This window comes from Corvus moneduloides, chromosome 13 (assembly GCF_009650955.1).
Source record: "Corvus moneduloides isolate bCorMon1 chromosome 13, bCorMon1.pri, whole genome shotgun sequence".
NCBI lineage: Eukaryota > Metazoa > Chordata > Aves > Passeriformes > Corvidae > Corvus > Corvus moneduloides.
This window is the reverse complement of record NC_045488.1, coordinates 1027348-1048979: the sequence shown is the minus strand read 5'-3', so window position 1 is coordinate 1048979 and position 21632 is coordinate 1027348. Positions and strand designations below refer to the sequence as shown.

The 21632-nt window shown below is 45.7% G+C and overlaps 1 protein-coding gene across 1 annotated transcript in view; it reads right to left on the bottom strand.

Annotated features, from left to right (window-relative positions):
• GNB5 (G protein subunit beta 5) overlaps positions 1–20540 on the bottom strand; it is a 28669-nt gene extending 8129 nt beyond the window's left edge. The window contains exons 1-8 of the mRNA XM_032122444.1: positions 20437–20540; positions 18460–18600; positions 13530–13641; positions 9416–9552; positions 7851–7892; positions 7029–7105; positions 5349–5481; positions 1372–1515 (exon numbers count right to left, since the gene is read on the bottom strand). Coding sequence (XP_031978335.1) covers positions 1372–1515; positions 5349–5481; positions 7029–7105; positions 7851–7892; positions 9416–9552; positions 13530–13641; positions 18460–18582 — 768 coding nt within the window. The 5' untranslated portion in view covers positions 18583–18600; positions 20437–20540. The remainder of the gene's footprint in view (positions 1–1371; positions 1516–5348; positions 5482–7028; positions 7106–7850; positions 7893–9415; positions 9553–13529; positions 13642–18459; positions 18601–20436) is intronic.
• Positions 20541–21632: the final 1092 nt, after the last annotated feature.

Below are 21632 nucleotides of genomic sequence, written 5' to 3'. Positions count from 1 at the left end.
TATGACATATTCTCTTAGCAGTACCAGAGCTGCTTGCGATTCCTTGCCCTATAATAAGCTGAGCTGTTCCCAGGGAGAATGAACCTATCCTTTCTGGGAAGCAAGCTCGGTGACAGGAAAACCCAAGAGAAGTAATGCACTTGGATGGAATTAGCTTTCAGTCACGCTTCGGAGCAGCTGTGCTACCAGCAGGCAAACTGGGCCAGTGTGTTGGACTCTGCTCCTGATGGGCCAGACAAATTTGATAAAAAGAGCCATAACAGAAGAGGTCCAGGTTTACTGTGTAGACCATGACTCCAAGCACCCCTAAGCCATGGTTGGCACCCTCTGGCACAAGGGCCATTTCCATCATCAAACACAGGATCAGCCCTGGGCCAGTGCTGGTTGGGATCAGAAACCAACAAAGCTACTACTGGTACCTTCAGCAAAGTTACTGGTAAGCAACCTGCCCCTCAGCTACCACCAGCTCTCATCTGCACCCTCACTTTCTAATGTGGGAAAGACCAAGATCACCTTGAAAAGGAGCTGAGCCCCATCCCAGCCACCTTTATGCCTGGCCTGCCTCACTGCCAGGCTGTGTGCCAATGGCTCAGCTGCCTGGAAACAGTGATCCCTCGGCAGCAGGACATGATTTGGAAGATGCCCTGGGTCCTTTCCCAGACCAGTCCAGTCCTGCAGCCCCAGTGAGGTTTGCGTGTTCCTCTGGGCCAGGACAGGGAGAGGACAGTGTTTGACCGATGAAGGGGCTTTAAATGCCTCTGGTGCTTCTGGAAGGCACAGAGGACTCAGCAACAGCTGAAGATGTGGCCACACCTCATCTCCCTGCTCCAACTTGCACGGGGGCTAGCCAGTGTCCAAGCTGCCCCTTGACTCTGGGGAGCAGTTGAGGGACATAGTGGCACGCACGTTATTTGCAGCCCCACTTCAATGCCCTGAGCACCACCTGATGCCTGTCACACCCCATCTGGCTCCAGAGATGCGGAAGGAGCGAAGTGTGGGAGTCCTCTGCTGTTTCAGGCTCCCACCCACAGGGACTCACACCTCTGCTGTGGTAGGAGCCTACTGCTCTTACTCCGAGCCTTCCCCTTCCCAGCAGAGGCGTTGTTTTGATCTCGAGCTGGATCGCTTTGATGTGGGGTGGAACTTGCTAAGTAAGCAGAACTGCAGTCAGACTGGCTGGGTGGGTTTGACCCCACAGTCAGGGGTTTAATTTGCTCCAGCTTGGAAAATGTGCTTGCAATGAGTGGATTGCACTGGGGCATCCAACATATACTCCAGCCCTCTCTCAGTAACATCATGAGCCTCCTGATTTGCTGCCTTTTCACTTCCATGTTCCTTAGTTTGATATTATGAGAAGAAGCTCCTGCTTACCCCAGAGACAAATGTATTTCCTGTTTCAGAAGGGGCCAGGTCCAGGCACAGGACATCAGCTCCATGACCATGGAAACTCTGTAGAAGTTGCCCACTCTCAACATCCCATAGAGCACAAGTTCCATCTCCACTTGCTGTCAGGATCTATAGGATGTGGGAAGAAGAGTCACAATACAACATCAGCAGATGACCTTCAGGTTACAAAGAAACAACTGACATCCTACACATACACCAAAGGACAGCTTTAATTTAATTAAATATTATGCAGTAAATCAAAGCCATAAGCCCAGTGTGAACCTAAGTACAGTTTATGGGTTTGATTTTTAAGGAAAAAAGGTAGAGTGGAAAGGAGAGCTGTATGGACACCGCTATACCTACACAATGTTTCAATAATGGTCCCTTCTGTGCAATGGGCTTTGCAGAACTGACAGCAGTAAGGATCTGCTGGTATTTTCATATTCTCTAAAAAGGAGGCAGAACAATACTGGTATTCCTGTCTGTCCCCGTATTTCACTCTATCCATATTTAGGCTGCTGGAATTCAACCCAGGTAAATGGAGTTAAGAATACCTGTTTAACTCACCTTTTTTTTTTTTTCTGCTTGAAATAGGTTAAACCAAATTAATTTGGCTTAAGACATGGGTTTTCTGAAAGGGAAGTAAGCCTGTCTAGACAGTTGTTTGATAAGTCCATCAGCTCTCACTTGTCCAAAACCATTTGTGTGTGAAAGGGCTTGAACATACACTGGCTGAACATAGCTCACATTTTCCCATCTGCTACATTACTTGTAGAAAGCACATGTGATCAGAGCTTGTTATTGTGGCTAAATCCTGATGATGCTCAATTGTTCAAAATTTCCCCTTGGCACCCGAAACTGTTATGCAATCACAAATTCTGTAGGTTGGAAGAGTCCCTGTGCACTGGTGTGGAAGGAAGCAAGGGTGAACGTAGGAGGGCTCTCAGTTTTGTACACGGGTTTTTCTCATGGCTGGTGAGGAAACTCAAGTGATCCCAGTGGGTAGTTAGATGTTAAAAACAAAATTCTCTTCAAGAAGAAAATGAACACAGTCATGAAACCATTCAGAGTTGCATAAAGGTTAAACACTGAACATGTTTGACAGATGCTCCAAAAATTCTTCATGTAAACAGAGGTAAAAGCTGCAGAACAGACTGTTCTGAATCCTGCAGCACAGAGATGCTAATGCTCTCAGATGATAATAGCAGAAGAAAGTCCTGACTTGTCTTTCTGGCCAGCTTTGGAGCCTGGATCAATGAACCTCCCTGTTCTGGGGAATACTTGTACTTGGCTGAGGAATGAAGACTTCCAGCTCTGAGGATTTGCTCTTGTAACACTGTGTAAGAAAGTCATAAGGGGAACAGGAGTAGCTAAAAGTGTAAGGGAAGGGTCTGTTGGCAACCCAGAGCTCCAGCTAATGCTTAAAGAGAAATGTTATGGACTCAACTTCAAGGTATTGCTATTGAAAACCAAACCAAACCAACTCTGAAGATCTAAGACCAGGAGGGAATTGGCAATCCTTGCTAAGAGACTGTGGCTAGCAGCACTAGGGGCTCGAGCAGCACTGATGGGGACCCTTGCCTGGCGCCCAGTGGCAAGAGGTAGCACTTGCTCAGGGCAGGGGACAGCAGGGACACAGCCCTGCTCACAGGGGCACAGGCACCGGGGCTGGGAGCAGTGGTGAGAGGAGAGGGGCCACCCTCACCTGTACCTCCTCCACCATCGTGGGATTCACCCTGCTCCCCAGCCCTGCCTGCCCTATGCAAAACACTTGAGATCCCAATTAACTGTTGCTATTAATAGACATGGAGCATTGTCACGTGGGGAGCATTATCACCCCGCAGAGCTGCAGATACCTAATTTAGGAAGAGAGGCTCCCTGGCTCTCAGCTCACTGAGGCAGGGGAGGCTCTCTCAAGCAAGGCTGGTTTGGGGCACTGAGAACAAGGTGTGTGGGTCACCCAGCCCTGCAGCTCAGGGCCTACGTGGGAACATGATGGGGAGCAAGGGTGGCACCCCTTTTTCAGCACCCACACAGCCTGGGAGTGACTGTAACCCACGATGAGTCCCCCCAGAGCTCTCTTACACCAAACCCTAAACTCCTACCCAGTCTTCCATGCCTCTGTGGGAAAACTGAGCTGTAGTTTAAGACAGAAGTCAGGGCAGACCTGCAGCCCTGGCAGCACCTGGCAGTGGGAGCTGTGGGGACACTGGGCTGGGGGACACCTCCACCTCATGCTAGAGCTGCTCCAGGACAGCACCACATCCCTCCTGAAGCAAACTGGGAGAGCAGAGCTGCTCTGCACACAGCTGGAAAAGCTCCTGCACAATGCACTGTGTACCCTCAGAGTTACTTAATAGTTTTAATTCTGAATAGTTTTAATCCTGAGGCCTTTATGTAAATGAAAAAAGAAAAGAACTCTGGGATTATCTGGGATCCTTTGGGATCTGCTACATAACAGTGTCCTAAGAGAAGCTTGGCCAACCTGTTTGCTTGTATTTGTTTGAATAATAACATGCAGTGCCATAAATGATCACTTACAAGCCTAGCAATCACAGGAAAACTTCTTTTTAAAGACTTCAGAAAAATTTCTTTATATCCACACTGAATATGAAGACCCTTAATCCGCTGTGATATTATCTAACAATAGTAGATACAATATCAATTGTATAACATAAAATATCAATTGTATAGATAACAATATCAACACAGTTTGCTGTATTTAATATGGAAAAAAAAGACCCAACTTTTCTTTCTTTTTTATTATGAAAAATAAATTGCTATTTTTCCTGTCATAGGATTTAATCCCGATGCATGTAAGTGTAGACAAGAAAAGAGAAAACTGGGTTTGTATCTCATCAGAAACATTCCACTTAATTTAGACTACTCTAATTCCACATGACTCCTGCACAGGAAGGTCAGGGCTAAGCAAGCCTGAGTGCTGGGTACCTCCGCCACTTGTTTCCATGGCAATGGACTTAAATTAGCACCTCAGAGTCATTACAGAAACCAGAGAGCGACAAACAACAACATACTCTGAGCTTCACATGTCCTGAAATAGAAGCAATGAGAGCTGATATTTCCTTCAGAAGAGCTCCAAATATCTGGAAGAAGGGGACATGGTATTCCCTTTCCAGCAGCTCTGTTGACATCAGGAGCTATGAAAAGGCTCCATTCTGCCACTTATTTTGCTGCAGAGCTGCACTGAGAAGAGCTTTAATTAAATTCAGAAAACAGAGAGGACAAGGGGATTATCCTGGCTCCTTTCATCATCTTCTGTGTTCCTAGAGAAAGAGATCTTTGAGATACACAATAGAGAGGAAGGCTGGCTTGGTCTCAGAAGATCTGCATTCAGCTCCTGGATTTGCCATCACCTCCCATTGTGGGCCTTTGTGCTGCACGCCACTGCCTGTGAGATGGGGACAGCATCACTCCTTTCCCTTGAGGGAACACAGTACTGCATGTACAGACAACATGGCCCTGTGGGGCATCCTCAAGCTCAAATGTATCACTTGGTACAAATAAAAAATACTAAGAATGAAAGCAAAAGCAAAGTTGGCCGGATGTCCGGGACAAAGCAGGCAAACAACACAGTCAGCATCAGCTGGCACAGCACCCAGCCTAGTCCTGGCTGAACCGTGGTTTTAACTATTTGCAACAGTCTGGGCTCCTAAAGGCACAAACTGGCACAGAGCTGGGGAGCAGAGAACACACAGGTACCAGCGAGCCCTCTGCAGAAGCCTCAGGCCTTTGCAGGGACAGCCTGGCCACGGGCTGGGACAAGCATTTCCTTACAGCAGCTTTTGCAGCACCTTCGCTGCCCCCTGCGAGGGTGTTCCAGTAGCCCCTGCAGGGGCAGGACATGGCCCTGGGTGCCCCAGGAGCAAGGGAGGACATGTGCACTGCACCCCAGTGCAGCTCCTGTCAGGTGATGGTGAGCAGAGGGTAGAGAACGCATTTACCTGCATGTCTGAGTTAGTGAAGCTGCAGGCAGACAAGTAGTTCGTGTGCATTGCAACCGATTTCTTCTTTGCAGCCATATTTTCATTTTTTTCAAATGTCAGAGGGTACACAGAACACTTGTTGTCCAGGCCACTGAAGAGAGTAATAATAGCAGTAACAGAGAGAGGAGAACTGGTTAAAACTGCAACGACAAAAGGCGAGTGGTGATAAGAAGGAAACCACCTGTCAGTGCTGTGCTGCCAAACCCTTACAAGTACCGACTTCCCTGTATTGTGCAGTGTGGGATCTCCCTGTGCAGGGAAGCCCCAGCTGCCTCACAGCCTGGCTGCTTTACAGAACTTGAACAGCTGCGCCTCAGTTTTTTTCACCCTTATCGAGTTTATAAATGGCACTGAATGAAACCTCACGAAAGTATAAACTGGGAGGTGACAGCAGCCACCTCAGGGTTAATGTTTCACATACAGCCAAACTGCCATTTTTCTGCTGACATCTGTCACTGTGAAGATCAGTGTTTAAGCATCATTATACACCTACCTTAACAAATTTGACCTAGCTCCTACAGAAAAGGCAGTATAGCAAGTAAGTAGTAGGTGTGAAGACAGAGCTTTTAGAAGAGTTTGGAAAAAAGGCAACAGAAGCACTGACCTCTGTAGCTGCTGTCCCCCTCCTGGACAGTTGTACCAGTTAAGCTGTGTCAGACCCAGGACTCATTTCTAAAGGGCAGGACTTATATCTGACCCTTTCCTAGAGCCGTGGTAGATCAGCCCTGCCCTGGTCCCCGGGATCCTGGCACACCACCAGCTGCTTACATTATGTATGCACTGGTGCTTACACTACATATGCACTTACATTATGTGCATGGCACTTAACTGACAGCACAACAGAAATCCAGAATTAGGTGCAATATATATGTGCACTCTCTGTCTCTGCTACAGGTGTAAAGACAGAGCTTTCTTGCCATTCTTTGGGTTCTAGTCAAAAACACAGTTTCCAGACTCCTTTCCACACACAATTATGGGGTCTGCTTGTCTGTCTCAGTCTGCTGCTTTCTGGATTTGCAAGCTGCATGCTGAAGTCTCCCTTTGTTCCTTTCTCTTGTCCCAAGCTTGCTTTGTCTGTCTGATCCATCCAGTCCCTTCTTACAAGATGTTTTGCCAACATTTAATCTCTTTGCTTTTTCCCCCCATATAAACTCACTTTTTCAAATCTGAGCACACAGAAAACTTGTGGGTTATCAAGAATAGGGTTACTTCTCCCCATTTCATCTTAGCAAGGTCTATTCACATACTGGTAACCATTAATAATGAACCTCTATGTCATAAAAAAAGGAGTGCAAAGTAAGAACACGATTAAAAGCTCTTTCCCTTAGAAGATATATTCAACATAGACAACCACACTGGGACAGGGAAGTTGCATGCATGCAGAATTCCTAACCCATGATATAAATGCTGAAAGAGGATTATTTTCCATGCTTACACAACAAATGTTACTGCACTGAAGTCAGTGGAGATAATGTGTACGAGCCACTATGGAAATAGAATCAGAGGCACTGAATGTAGAGCTTCCACCCACCATCATGGCATGCAAACATCTATCTGTCAGGTTCTGAAGCCACCAGGAGACTGCAACAAATCCAACTTCTCTGTGTAAGCAGCTGTGGAAACTGGGAACTTACTTACCCACAAGCAATGGCACATCCAGATGGGGCATATGCACACGCCATCACCCAGGTACACGGCATCGTCACTGCGTGCTCCTGAAACACAGCATCTCTTGAGTCTGGCACCTCACTGCTTCTCTAACCCATGCAAGGAGAACACTGGAGAGTCCTAAGTTCAGTATTTCTGTGGGACATCCTTAGGGCCAGTGAAAGGCACAGATGATTCCCCCAGTCATAACTCACATGTAAGGCTGGGACAACGCTGACTGCAGAATGCAGCAGAGCACAGGAGGATGGCCAGTCCTTCTCTGACACTTTCCACCTTATTCATGGGCCCCAAACTGATCACAGAACACGTTTTATTTGGGTCATCCAGTGCTGTGAAAAGTCCCACTGCTGCACATGTAAAAGTGAGTTAAAAACAGGTAGCTTTTCCTCATCTGTGTGGTGCAGGGTGCCAGGAGGCAGTCCAGGCAGGGCTTGGAGGAGCAGTGACACCATTTCACAGTGAACACCACAGCTGAAGGATCCCCAGTGACCACACACAACACCTGGTACAGGGGTGCCCTGTTTTGCTGGCTGGGCTTTGCCTCCCTTGTCAGCAAAGAGGTTGGATCAGAGCCTCCCATGGAGACCATGACAAACCCCAGTGCCCTAACAGGGACTGTGCTCAGAAACAGGTCAAGGGAGGTGACTTGCCCTGGGCTCCCTTTTTTGGGGTGCAAGTGGAAGTCTACATTTTATCCCATAATCCCACTGCCTCCAGTGACACCTGTGGGCCCTTCACCTCATCCCACTGTCATTTGCCCTGGACACAGGATTTTGCTGAAGTTTCACTTACCTTGTTGGTAGTGAAGGAATCCCACACGATCACCTTCCCATCCTAAACGAAAGCACAGAGAAAGAGAAACTGAGGCCTTCCAGAGACATGGCTGTAAGCCTGCTTCCCAGTTTGGAGAAAACTCCTGCTCATTTCCTTTCCCCAGTCTGTTATGTCCTTTTGTCTCCATCTTAACAACAGTACAGCAGTCACAGTGACGCATCAAGGAGACCCTTCTCAGCAGTGCTGTTGTATCTACCACAAGTGTATTCCCTCCTCACCGAGATGACTGATGTTTGCTTAAAAGAACAATTTATTTTTCAATTTTTTTCCCTTCCCTCTTAATGGCTTCATGAGAACTCCTTTCCCCTGCAGCACATGCCACGTACAGGGCCATCTCCTTAGGAACCTGCCACCTCTAAGCCCTCACTTGACTGTTTGTGGATATTGCACTGTTTATTCATCTTCCCTTTCCACTCTGATCCTGGTTTTCCCTTTACTTGTCACTACACTTACTTAACCTTCAATTATCCATTATACAACCTGCTAAATAGCCATCATAGAGCCCTGTACAGTGAGCAGCACAATCACTTGGTGTACACCAAGTGTACACTCGTGACAACAACTTTGCCTTATGCACATAATACTGTTATCTTCTCCGTATCATGAAAGTGAAATGTTTATTACTGAGCAACAACTGCTTCTGTACCTGGACTTATACAGTTCTTACAATAGAGTAAAAAATGCATTTCAACCTGTCTGTTCAGCTTTCTGATCTACACACTAACATTTTAACCACTTTAAAAAATGGGACTTTAAATATTTAAAATTATTCTCCTTGTTGAGATCACCATGAATGGTAAAAACTCACAGTAAGTGAAGGTGGCTTGCAATGCAGATTGCCTATTTTTATCCCTCAAGTGAGACCCCTGGCAGATTTCATGTAGGTCAATGAACAGCTGTGAGGTGCAAGGAGCTCACTCACTGCCGTGCTCGGCTCAGGACGAACCAGGGGATCTAGAGAGTAATTATCTCATTACCTCCTCTGGCTTATGAGACTGGTCTTGAGCAGGTGGTAGGACTGTTTCTCAAAATGCCCAACTAAATGCAGTAATTTTGGCAGGATGTTTGAGGCTTTCAAGGTCATACAAATCATACAGACTGCAGAAGAAATTTGTGCATAGAAATCTTTAAAAGAATTAACATTTCTTCACTTCCCTTTTCCTGATGATTTTCTCTGAACATACAACTTGAAAACTTTGCTCAATATTTCATCTGTAAAGAACAAGGAAATAAATGTAGCCTCACATGGGTTCTATTCTTTTATTGTAGCAGGGAATATGGGAAAATCTGTGTATGACTGAACAAGAAATATTTAGGCATTAGCTACAACAGGTGTACCAATGATTAAAAGGTCACATTTACACTCTCTGAACAAATACATCGCCAATGAACTTCTTTCAGGGCATCTTGAAAACATTTACAATAATCCCAGGTATCATCTGCTAAGAGTGGCACACAGCACAGCCACAAGATTTGTACAGTTCCCAACAGCACCTCTGAAAAACATCTGCCCAAGAGCATACCTGGGAAGAGCTCACAATTCTTCTCTTGTCTTTGCACCAGTCCATACAGAGAACTTTGTTTCCATGGCCCTTCAGGGTCCTCCTGGTCTTCATCACAAACTGTCCCAGTGCCTCCACACGCTCTGCCACCTGATGAACTGCAAACAGCTGATGGTTAGAGAGCCCTGCATCAAAGCACTGCCCTGGCAAATATCTGTTTATGAGTAATGCCCTTGGAGGAATTAATCCATGAAGGTTGAGTCCATGGTGCAAGGCAATGAACTCTGCTTCAGAGCTGGCAGGTGGCTAACACCAAGGTGGGTGGCATATGAACATATTCACCAGATAAACACAAGGAGGAATTCACTCAGGGCTTGAATTCCAGGGATCGGGCAGCTGAAGCTCTTGCAGACCATCCCACCCAAGTGTAACTGGAAAACAGATTACCCCTTTGCCCCCTCCTGCTGGGAAATCCTCAGGCTGAAGGTGGACAGACAGTTGTTCTGGATGTGAGATTCCCAGCTGCGGCTGGCTCGCAGCCCTGTGGTGGTGCTGCACTGGGTACAGGTACTGGCCACTGGCACTGGTGACTGCTGTGCCATCCCTTCTGGAGGCCAGGAGCAGCAAGGGCCAGGACACAGCTTTGAGTGAGCAGGAAAATGGACATTTGCTGTAAGAGTGCACTACCCAACTTTCCAGCAGTAACTATGGACATCAAGGACTTCATGGGACGTCCCTTCTATGAAAGACGGAAACAGAGGGCAGGCAAGCAACTTTCCTGAGCAGTATCTTCTGGTGGAGAAGTCAGTTCTTTCATACCTCACTTATTAGCAGTACTTTCAGCTGATATTCTTAAAAACCCAACAAATTTACATCCGTTTGTGCAAACTGACTTGGACACAAAATTCATGCAGCTGACAAAACTAAAAGGTGTCTCATATAACCCTGATACCTCAGGCTGGGGTCACCTGTAAATGTCTGGGAGAAAGTGTCATCTGAGGAAACCTATTTGCTCTTCTCCAGCATGTTCATCCAGCGTGGAGCTGAGTAGGGCCATGATGTGCCTCAGCACCCAGGGGCAGCTCTTCACACAGAGGGAGAGTGAGACTTACTTCAAGTCCAACAGCAGAGTAGAGGCTGAGGCTGAGGCTGGAGACTCTGGCACCAGAATTATGAATTACTCTGTCTAGAGAAGAGCTGATAGGATCCAGCACTTCCTGTGTTGTGTGGCTGTCCACACCAAAACCTAAGATGGTCCAGCTGCTGTTGGCTGTGGGGGCAATGCCTGACTCAAAGCTTCTGAAATAAATGGAGAAGCTCATGGAGATGCTTTAATGAGTTGGTGCAGGAAATCTTAAGCTTTTCACTGCCCTGCTGGAGACTGAGCTCCACGTCCCCTGTGGCAGGTGGTGCTTTGGAGCTGCCTTGCCACTTCACCCTGCATCACTTTTCTGGGGCTGCAAGAAAGCTCACGGGCTGGGAAGGGCTGTGACAGTGAGAGAGCAGGCATCCTGAACTTAGAGATCATTTCCTGGCACAGGGTCAGTGAAGCAATTTCTGCCCAAGGCAGAGACTGATTTCTAGCGGATTACCTTTTCAGGAGTTGTCTTTCAAAGCCACCACACCCCCAGGCTGTGCCAGAATAATGCTCTCACCTGAAATCTCTGCTCAACCAGTCTCCCCGAGCCAGGGGACAAGTGCTGTCCACCATTCCTCATGATTTGTCCATAAGTCAGAAGCAAGTTTCTGAGAAAGTACCATATAAACCCACTGAGGAAGAGATGCATTTCCCCCACTATTGCCCATGGAAACCTGCCAAATGATCCAATCAAAAGACACGAAAACACAGGACAGGAGGTTATTATGGCAGCTGGAAAGATGCTTGTGTCCAGAATATATCTGAAAAAACAAATGTTTCACAGACAATGGACAAACTGTTTCCATTATGTCAACGCAGCTGAGACTCTGTGAAATTGTCTGGTTTAGCCTCACTGATTCTCTGAGGACCCTTATCTCCAACCACAGCCACAATAATCCTGCTCCTGCCTAGCACAGGTTTGAGAGTCAGATAATTATTTTTAAGCACTCCCCAATATTGTTCAAAGATAGTTGAAAATCATGCACTCAGACAAGTAGATCAGCTAAAGACAGCAAATAGCCTGAGTAGTTTTACAGAGGTCCAGATAAAACTGCCTGTTTGTCTTAAAAATATTGTTTGGCCTGAACAGGAGACATGGACTTGATGCTGATACTCCTGGGTCTTTAATCTTTTCTGTGTTGGGTCTAATGGTCTCCCTGGCCTTAAAAATTCATGGATCGCACAAACAGAACAAGCTTTTATCTACATCTAAAATTTTAAGCTCTTGAATTGACTGTTTAAAATTATAAGACTGCAAATCAAATGCATGTTTGGCATTTCCTTTTTCTATCCACATTTTTGAGAGCTGCTGTTCAGAACCAATTGAACAAATAAGGGCAATCCTATTTCAGCCAGCTGTTTGTTTTGGGAACCACCGATGGAAAGTCATGATCTGAGCAAAAAAATGCAAAAGATGCAATTTTAGATTAGGGAAAAAAACCCCAAACCAAGCAAGCAAGCAAGCAAAACACAGAAATGATGCCTTATTCTGAAACTGACAAACTCTGCAGAAACTGTACTTGGGAATAATTTAGGTGTAAAAAAGCTCTGATACAGAATCAATGATATAAATATCGTAAGGGAGCATTGTTCTACAGCAGCCTAACACTTCTGTCTTAGAAGTGCTGTCATGGCTATGCAAACACGGCTTTACAATGGAAATTTACAGATTTCACATATGGCAAAGAATATCCTATGACTGTCAATAGCACACACAGTTACAGTATCACTGCAATCATAGGTAAAACTCTTTGTGAGCAAAAACGGGTTTAAGAATACGCTTAAGAGGTCTGTTAAACACAGGCCCTGCTACTTCTGATACAGAAATTATACTGGAGGAATATGGTGATTTATGGTAGTGTTTCTGTAATGAGGGCATCTGTGTTTGTTTACCAATTCTGATTAGCAGGACATTCATATAACACATGGCTGTCTAACTTAGACAAGAAAATGCTCTGTTTATTCCAGAATATATATATTTTACTTTAATCCTTCCCAACCAGAAATTCAAAAGTGTTTGTCAGTCCCTCATTGTTACAAAACACTAAGAACTAAGTCACTGGATACAGGCTCAGATTCCTCTCCAATGCTTAAGGCATCAAAACACATGAAAGAAAAGTTGTAATGACCCACTAATATTTCTAGTAGAGTGACCTACATGATTTCAGAGGGCAACAGTAACTTACATGTTTTTCTAAAAAAAAAAGTACCACCAAAAGCAAAAAAAACCCCAAAAAACCAAAACCCCACCCTGCAATGTATTATTGTAATTATAAAATGAAATAGTGATAATAAAAGAATTCTTCATATCTCAAAACTTGTGAATACCTATTTGAAAAGCTCTGTAAAGGTAAGGTTAGCTTCTTTTTCCTGAGTGGGGAAGGGGATAGGGGGAGGGCAGGGTTGAGGTCTGTCCCTCGCATTTCTGTCGGGTTATCCCCGGACGCTGAAGCTGCAGCTGGTAACGGTGAGTTACACATCGACAGCTCCAGCACTGACTCACCCCGCGCCTCTGAATCAGCACTGCATCCCTGCAACTTGTTTCCCTGGCGGAAGGGGGGCAGAGCAGCTGCTTTTGCAAACAATGCTCCTTTTTAAGCCCTTCCACACCCCGGGTGAAATCCCGGCCTCGTTAAAGCGAATTCCCACCAACTTCCACATGGCTGGGGTTCACCCTGGCCCCTGGCACTACACCCAAAGGCTGCGGGCGAATGCCGGGCTGCACCGAGGGTATCCCCGGCTCCGCGCCCCGCCGGAGCTCCGCGGTGCCCGGGATGCTGCGGGGCCGTGCCTGCCCCGGGCCGCCGGCCCCAGGGCCCTGCCCCGCTCCCGGGAGCCACGGGGGCCCGGCGCTGTCCGGCCCGGGGCCCGGCGCTGTCCGGCCCGGGGCAGCGCTCCCCGCTCCGGCCCGGCCCCCGGCCCGGCCCCCGGCCCCGCTCCCGGCCAGGCCCGGCCCGCTCCGGCCCTGCGGCCGCCCCGCCGCCCGGCCCCACTCACGCTCCACGTCGTGCAGCTTGGCCCGCTCCTCCTCCAGCTTGCCCTTCAGGCTCTCGGCCTCGCTCTTCAGCGATGCCAGGGTCTCGTTCTCGTGCAGCCCCTCGGTTGCCATCTTTGCAAAGGAAGCGGGGAGAGCGGGGATGAGAGCGGGAGGGAGGAGGAGTTTGCCAGCCCGGCTCTCGGGGATGCTGCCGCGGCTCCTGCTGCCTCAGCAACGGCGCCGGAGCCGGCCCGGGCTCCCCCTCCCCTCCCCGCTGACGTCCAGGGCAGTCCTGAGCACGCACACCGTGGGGACCAGCATCCCCGCTCCTGCCCGCTGCAGCATCCCCGGTCCAGCCTCTCCAGCATCCCCGCTCCTGCCCGCTGCAGCATCCCCCATCCAGCCTCTCCAGCATCCCCGCTCCTGCCCGCTGCAGCATCCCCCATCCAGCCTCTCCAGCATCCCCGCTCCTGCCCGCTGCAGCATCCCCGGTCCAGCCTCTCCAGCATCCCCGCTCCTGCCCGCTGCAGCATCCCCCATCCAGCCTCTCCAGCATCCCCGCTCCTGCCCGCTGCAGCATCCCCCATCCAGCCTCCCCTGCCCAGTCCTCTCTGGCATCCCAGTGGTCTCCAGTCCAGCAGCTGGGACCGGCCTCACCTCCTGCCCCGCTCCCACACATATCCCAAGCCCTCTTCACAGCCCAAAGGCTTCATTTCCCCAGAAACACATGCCAATGGCACCCAAACTTGTTTGTACAAGTTGCACACTCTGTGGGGGAAAGAAGAAAAAACCAGCCACTGGCATTTTAAAATATCAGATTGGGAAGACAGATCCTGTCCAGGCTTACCAAATCCCATTTTAGCTCCATTAGGCTCTGATACTCCTGTGGGCAGGGGGTACTGGGAGAGTCAGCTATGCAGGTCTCTGGCCCAGTTCCCGTGCCAGCAGGATAGATGCAGTGGTGAAAACTCTCCTCTCTACTATTCTTTGAATTCATAATTTTTAAATGTGGTGTTATCAGGGTTTCTTTCCTTTTTTATTTTTGGTCTCTCCTTTAGACAAGCTACCCCTTTCTCCTGCTCTCAGATATGCACATTAACGTCTGTGGCGTTCCCAGCTCTTGAAACAGAGCAGTTTCCAAAATCCCGAAGAGGGAATAAATAGCCCTTCACTTTGGTGTGGTGTGAGCTTAGGGGCTCTTGGGTTCTGCTCATATGAATGTGTGCTGGGCACAGGGAGCAGCTGATGCTTCCAGAGAAAGAACCGTGACACGAAGCTTTTTGTTCCCTGGGAGTTCCTTGAAAATCTCCCCTTCGTACTACAGAATTGTCCTTGATCTACAAGGAGCAACTCTGTGCTTATTGACTCCCATTGTCTCCCTTTAGCCAGAAAATAGCCGATCCAGTGGCTATTGTTCAGCCTGGGGATGTGCCAAGATTGGAAAGAGAGATAAGAAAATGCTTGTTTGCAGCTGTTGTTTGGTCTCTGGGCACATCCTGACCAAAGTGTGGGTCTCAGAGAAAATAGAAGTCCCGTCCCACACTGGGTTTAGAAGCAGGGTTGCTGTCCAACTGGGATGCACAGGAACCTTGCTGAGCTCTTCGCCATCACTCTGGAGCGAACTCGGGCCCTGTTCTGGTCACGTCCACAAGGTCCCTTCTACTCAATGGCTCTGCAGGCAGAAACTGGTCACTTCACTGGAGAGTCAAGTGCAGTGGATGTATTTCCAGTCTTCTCATTGTCCACAGAAACTGGTGCGACCTAACCCCACCAGCCTGATGGCCACGCAGGCAACCCTGAACTCATCGATCCAGTTACATTCAGAATCACAAAAGCAAATGTAGGCAGCATAAACTATGGGTTCACATGCTGCTGGATAAAGGAACATCCTTCAAAGGCCCCCAGAGAAATCAGCACATTGGAAATGCTTTCCACCACAGACTGTGCCAAGGAAATAAAAATTGAGTATTTTTAAAGTGATACCAAAAGAACAGGAAAAAAACCCCCAAGAAACCCAAAGATCTTTTAGCAGGAAAGTGACAGAAAGCTTCTCCCTGTGTGTTATCTTCAGGTCTGAAAAATTAAACCTACTTACATTAAACTCAATAATGCAGCTGTGTCCTGGGGGACTAGCAGAGGAAGATTCTGAAGAAGAAACTTCATTTTTGAAGGATTCTAATCTGTAAGAAATGCCTTATTTCTGACATCTGATAAGTGTGAAGAGGCCCAGAAGTTAAATCCAACAAAAGGCTAGGAAATTTCTTTGCCTTGATAGGAATGCATCAGCTCTCAGGAATTTGGCATAGATAACACCTATGTGTCAGACAGTCGGCATAGTTCTAAACAGTGAAAAATCCAGTTTCTTGCCTTGCTAATGTGAACAGTCTCACTGCCTCATGGAATGGGATTAAAAGGTCTACAAAGAACAGCACAGAAGGTGAGAGTCTTTGGGAACCCTACGTGTGCACACACGATACTAATCCTGAGATGATGGGGTCAGCAGAGCCATGAGGTGACAGGGAAGCCTCTACTGAACAGAGTGAGCTGTAGAAGTGTGTGATACATTATGTGTATTTCACTGGTTGAACAAAAAATTTTTTTAAAAGTATTTAGTTCATCTGACCAGTTCCTGCTTAACTCCCCATGCCATCATTAGCTAACCATGCAAAAATATAGGTTAGAATAAGGCCAGTTGGGAGCCTTAAATAAAATGAACCAGGGCTGAATTAATTTAGATGATAGCACAGTACTCCATCAACGAGTGCCACACATGGTAAATACACCAGATTGCAGTGGTGGGGTGATGGGGATCCATGGAAGATCCACGGATCCATGGAGCAAGTTGGTGTAGGACACTGGGGAAAATGAAGGATCTAACAGTGTATGACAAATTGTTGCCTGCTTCAAAACTTAGGCCTTTAAAATAAGTTTTCTTTCTCACTAATTTGCCAGCTGATCTCTTTTCAAATTGTAAGCTAATTTACTAATAGTTTTGTGGTGAAACTAAACCAGCAAACATTGATTGAGTTTCTACTGATTAGCACCAAACTCCAAAGCAGGCAAAACCCTAGAGGAAGAAGATTATTTTGTCTAAAAGGCAAACAATTGAAGTAGGATGATGTAAACACTGGGAATCAGCAATTTCTAATTCTGTTATCCCTCAACATATGTTGCTTTTGGGGAAATCACAAAGGCTGGCTGATGAAAATGCATGTGTGCATCTGCTGGACTGAAATCAGGAGCTGCAGAAAGATCAGCCAGTTAGACACCACAATATGCACGTGCATCCACAAACACAACTGTGGCAAAGGATATATTGTGCATTTTGATATAAGCCAAAGCATACCCACAGCTCTGAAAAAACAATTTAAAAAGTCAAGGATGGAATTTCCCTACTCGTGGGTATTTCAGTGGTAGTGCAAAGAGCTCTGTGTTCTGAATATTTGCTTTCAAATCTTTTAGAAAATATGAAGCAAGCTAAAGCCAGATCCACCAGAAAGCCCCAGATCCCACTGCAGTGCTAATAGGAAGCCTAACAGGCTTTTAGGTACTGATGCAATTCTTCCTGAAGTGTCAGTCTGCTTCCACCTGCCAGCTGTTCCAGCTGCTAAGAGTCTAACGTCCATAATGCCAGTAACAGGGAGAAAGTTGCAGGAACTGTAAATAACAAACAGCCAGTTTCCTGCAATTCCAGCATGCATTTATCAAGTCATGCAAAAATTTATTGAATAAATAGCCAGGAAGGCTGTTGGCCAAGAAGGACCTGAACAAAGCAACAATTTCAAAGTCAGGAGAAGCACATAAACTGGGAAGGAACTGTCTTTTGTCTTGCAGTCATTACATCTAAATTTCCTCCTGAACAATGTAATGCATGAGAATGTGCTGTGTCAGCCAGTAAACTGTACACGTACCACCTACACCACCAAATCAGTGCTCTCATCTGCCTGTACAGCAGTGTTATGTAAACACAGTTTCCTAAGCCTTTTAGACATCATTTCATCTGACACTCAACTACAACAAACTGTAGAGAACACTTCTGGGGAGGAAACAGTGATGGATGTCTTCTCTAACTGATAACGCACAATGGTTTAGGAAGATAAAATAAAACCACTGCAAGCTGGACAGCAAAATTCTTAAGTTTACAAAAGGAGTTTTGGAAGCCAGCTCTTCCACAGCCACATAGGTTCATGACCTTAGCTGTGTGCTTCACCTAAAAAAACCCCACCGTGATGTCTCCAGAACAGTGCTCCCTACCAGGAGAGTAGGATATCACCTCACCAGTAATTGCTGGAGATTAGAAAGCCTCCAACACAAAGACATTCCACTGCTCTGCAGCTTTTTCCTACCGTATCCTCATTGTAGCAACTTCCAGCTCTCACCAAGTAGTGCACACAGCACAGGAGACAACCTGGTCACAGTGGGATATGTAGGCACAAAGGAGTTCTGACAGCATTTCACTGGTGTCTGAGACAGACTGGGTGGATGTCATATCCCCAGTCTTTAGTGAATGAGTTTACTGTGATGATTTAATTTTTTTTTTGTTAAGTTCTTTTAAAGGCAAATGGGAAACACTCAAGATCACATGCCAAGCAGAGCACATATGGATCTCAGAGAAGAGTTTAGATGGGCACATAACATTTGCACATCAAATGTGGTACCCTAGGGTAAAAAGCTCGAAGCCATTTTCCAATCAAGAATCATAAAAACTATCCTTGAGCACTGGGGCCACCTCTCTTGTAGGTTGGTGGAAACACCAGGTGTCTGCAGAGGTGTTTGGCAGTCTATGGGCCTATGCAATGCTTATTTGCTGTCCAGAAAAATCCAGCTTAAGAGACCACAAGTACATTACACCCTGTTTTCTGCAGTCTGTCCACGCTGTGGCTGATGGAATCAGTAACCTACCATATCAGCAACCTACCATATCAGTAACCTACCATATCAGCAACCTACCATAGCCACACACAGCGAGCAGTAGCTGCGTTGCTCTGACTTGACAGACACAGGCCTGAGGGGCTTGTCTTTGGAGCACTTGTCGCAGGGACCAAATACAATTGCTAAAAAGGTCTGGTCCATCTTGGTGGGTCACGAGAGCTGAAAGAGAAGAAGAAGCAAAGCTTGTGTTCCAGTCCAGCACAAAGCTTCCCACCACTGCTGTGCCAGCTAAGGCAGCCTAGGCTGTATATAGACATCTGTAGGCTGGATAATCTCTCTGTGACTAATCTCTCAAGCTGGATGAACCATCACCATATACAAGACAGTCACAGGCTCTGCAGAGTCTTTTTTAATGAGGAAAAACATAAAGCAAAACATATATATACACATACCATTATAATATGTGCTGTGTATATAGATTCACTACATGTGGGAAAGTACCTTTAATTTGTACTTAGCCACTGTCAGCAGACAGTGACCAAAAATCCACAGCAACAGCTGGACTTCGGAGAAACCTGCACTGATCAATAAATTTTGTTTTTCCACTGCATTATAAAATAGTCATTATTATGCATTATTTTTAAAGCTGAAAAGATGACCTAGGATTTGGTTGGCAGCAGCTACAAAATATCATGACCAACATGCTGCTTGAGCAGAAATTGATGCTTCAAGCACACTGACAGCTGGGTCATTACAAATCCACTTTTGTTCTCAAGCCAGGCATCTCTAAGATCAAAGCACTATCACCAACAGAGTATTAAAAACTACTTGAGAGTCAGACAAACAAACAAGAATAATACTGCAGTGTCATTTTTCTCTGTACATTTTTCAAAGGGAAAACAGGACCTTTCACCTCTTCTAAAAATGGGAGTTTTAAACATTATTTAGACCTGTACATAAATAACGAATTTATGATAAACAATCAGACATAGTTATTGCAAGAGAGATTTAAATGGAACAAAAGAAATTCAATGACCTATGAAGATTCTAGAATTTTTCTGGCTGGACATTATACAAAAATCAAACCAAACTTTACTCTGTGCACCTGTCTCCATTCTGTGGTTTATTCTTACGTATTTCAGTGGACTATTTGAAAAGTGAGATAATAAACCCAGAAATCCTGCCCCCTCTTAAGTCAATAAAAGTTTAGCTGTTGTCTCCAGGGAATGCACGACTTCATTCCAAAACATACGGGAAGAAATCTGACCTGGAAGGAGCTGCAGCTTAATAATCTGAAATCTGCATGGAGCTTTCAGTCAGCTCCGTGCAGCCAAGGAGGTTTACATTCCATTTGATGAAAAGCAGCAAACGTGGCCTGAAGCTTTTAATGTATTCTTTTGCATATGTGAACCCAAGACCACAACCTGCCACCCTTGCCAGGGAGCCTCCCTGGGCAGGTGCTGTAAAGTGACCGCAGTACCTGGGCTCAGCTTGCCTGGATTCCTAAACCTGGGCATTCCCAGCTCAATAACCTGTTATTCCAAGCTTCTTACAATCAGTGCTTCCCTGAGGAACCACTGAGCTTATTTGAACAAAATATCACCACTAGCTCTAGACACTTCTGACAAGGATCTATTAGGCTTGGAATAAATACTCTGGACAGCATTAATCTTCGATAAAGTATGAGAACTCGCTGGAGTAACGTACGGGGGAATCATACCTGCTACCAGTATTTTACTTCAGATGAGATTATGACACGTTACAAAATTCTGCTAAAAGAGATGCCATCAGAATTTCTGAATAATTAAAAAAGAGTATTACACCTGAGATAGTATACTAATCCATCACTATGATAATTTTATAAAGATATTTAAAGCAAAAAGGTCTGAACCCATTACAACTCCTAGCACTGTTGCCTGATATTTTAACCTTACTAGGTTTTTAAAGTTATACTAGAAATTTAAAAATGGTAGCATGGTGAATCATTAGGAAGCATGTTATTACAGAAAAGTTCTGTACAATGAATCTTGTTGATAAATAAAAGAAATTACCCACCTTTTCAGAGAGCAAGAACCTGGAGATTCTCAAGATGACTAAACAAGCCCTGTGCAGCTGCTAACATAGAAAGACAACCTTCCTATTAATTCTACTTAAAGGTATTTAAAGCTCAGCCTCTCCAGTTGCATCACCCCAGATCAGTTACATACTGATGATTACTGAGGATAAAGATTTTAACTGCCCTCTTTTAGAATATAGAATAAAGAACAGAAACTATTAGGCAAACCAGAACTTACCTTTCTATACAGCAGGGTTTTTAATGGTTTGTTTATAAACAAGTATTTGCTTGTCAACAAATATTGAAGTTGAAATATACTGGGGAGGTGACTGACAACTGATTTTTCCAAATATCAACTCGGCATTCTGACAAATAGCACTATCAATGTTAAGTTTATCTCGTTCTTAACAAAAATTTACAACTCAAACAAACTGATTAGTGCTCAAGCTGCTTCTTCCTTGGTTATACTTATGATTCTCCTGTTCTAAGACAATAAATTTAAAATCAATAGGATTAAAAATTGCTGGTTTTCTTGCTCTCTTTGAAAAAAATTTTGGGTAAATTCATGAAAACACGTCTGAAAAATTTAAAAAGTGCTGAAGGTCACATCTACTATGAAGACTCTGGAAGTCACTGAAATCATGCCATTAGATGCTTGCATTTGGTAGTCAAGAGGATCTGAGATAAAATGAGGGAAAAAAATAGAATTAAGTCTCAGCCCAGCAGAAACTTGGGTAGAAGTAACCAGTCCTAATCTTTTTTTATTCAAATATTATGGGAGCACAGGACTGAACGGACACCTGTTCCCAGAAGCTGCAGGAGTCACATGTCTGAGCACATCCAAAGATGCCAAAAGCATCTTGCACATCTCTCCATAAACCACTTCAGTGCTTTCCCACGGCAGTAAGGATCACCTTCAACACCCTCCCATTTCAATGAAACAGCTTTCTCCTTTAGCATCATTCTAGGAAAGTTAACCTCAGTAATGCCTCCTTCCTGTGTCTGCCTCCACTAAAACTGCTCCTTAAATCAGAAGAATAACAGAGAACAAAAAGAATTTTGCACTTAAACTCTGGCTGAAGGCATTAATGTCAGCAAAAGCAAGGTAAGTTTCTGAGAGCGTACGGCAAACCTGGTAATTTTTAACTTTGTTTTAAAAATAAACCTTGTTGTTTGCACACACAGCATTAATAGC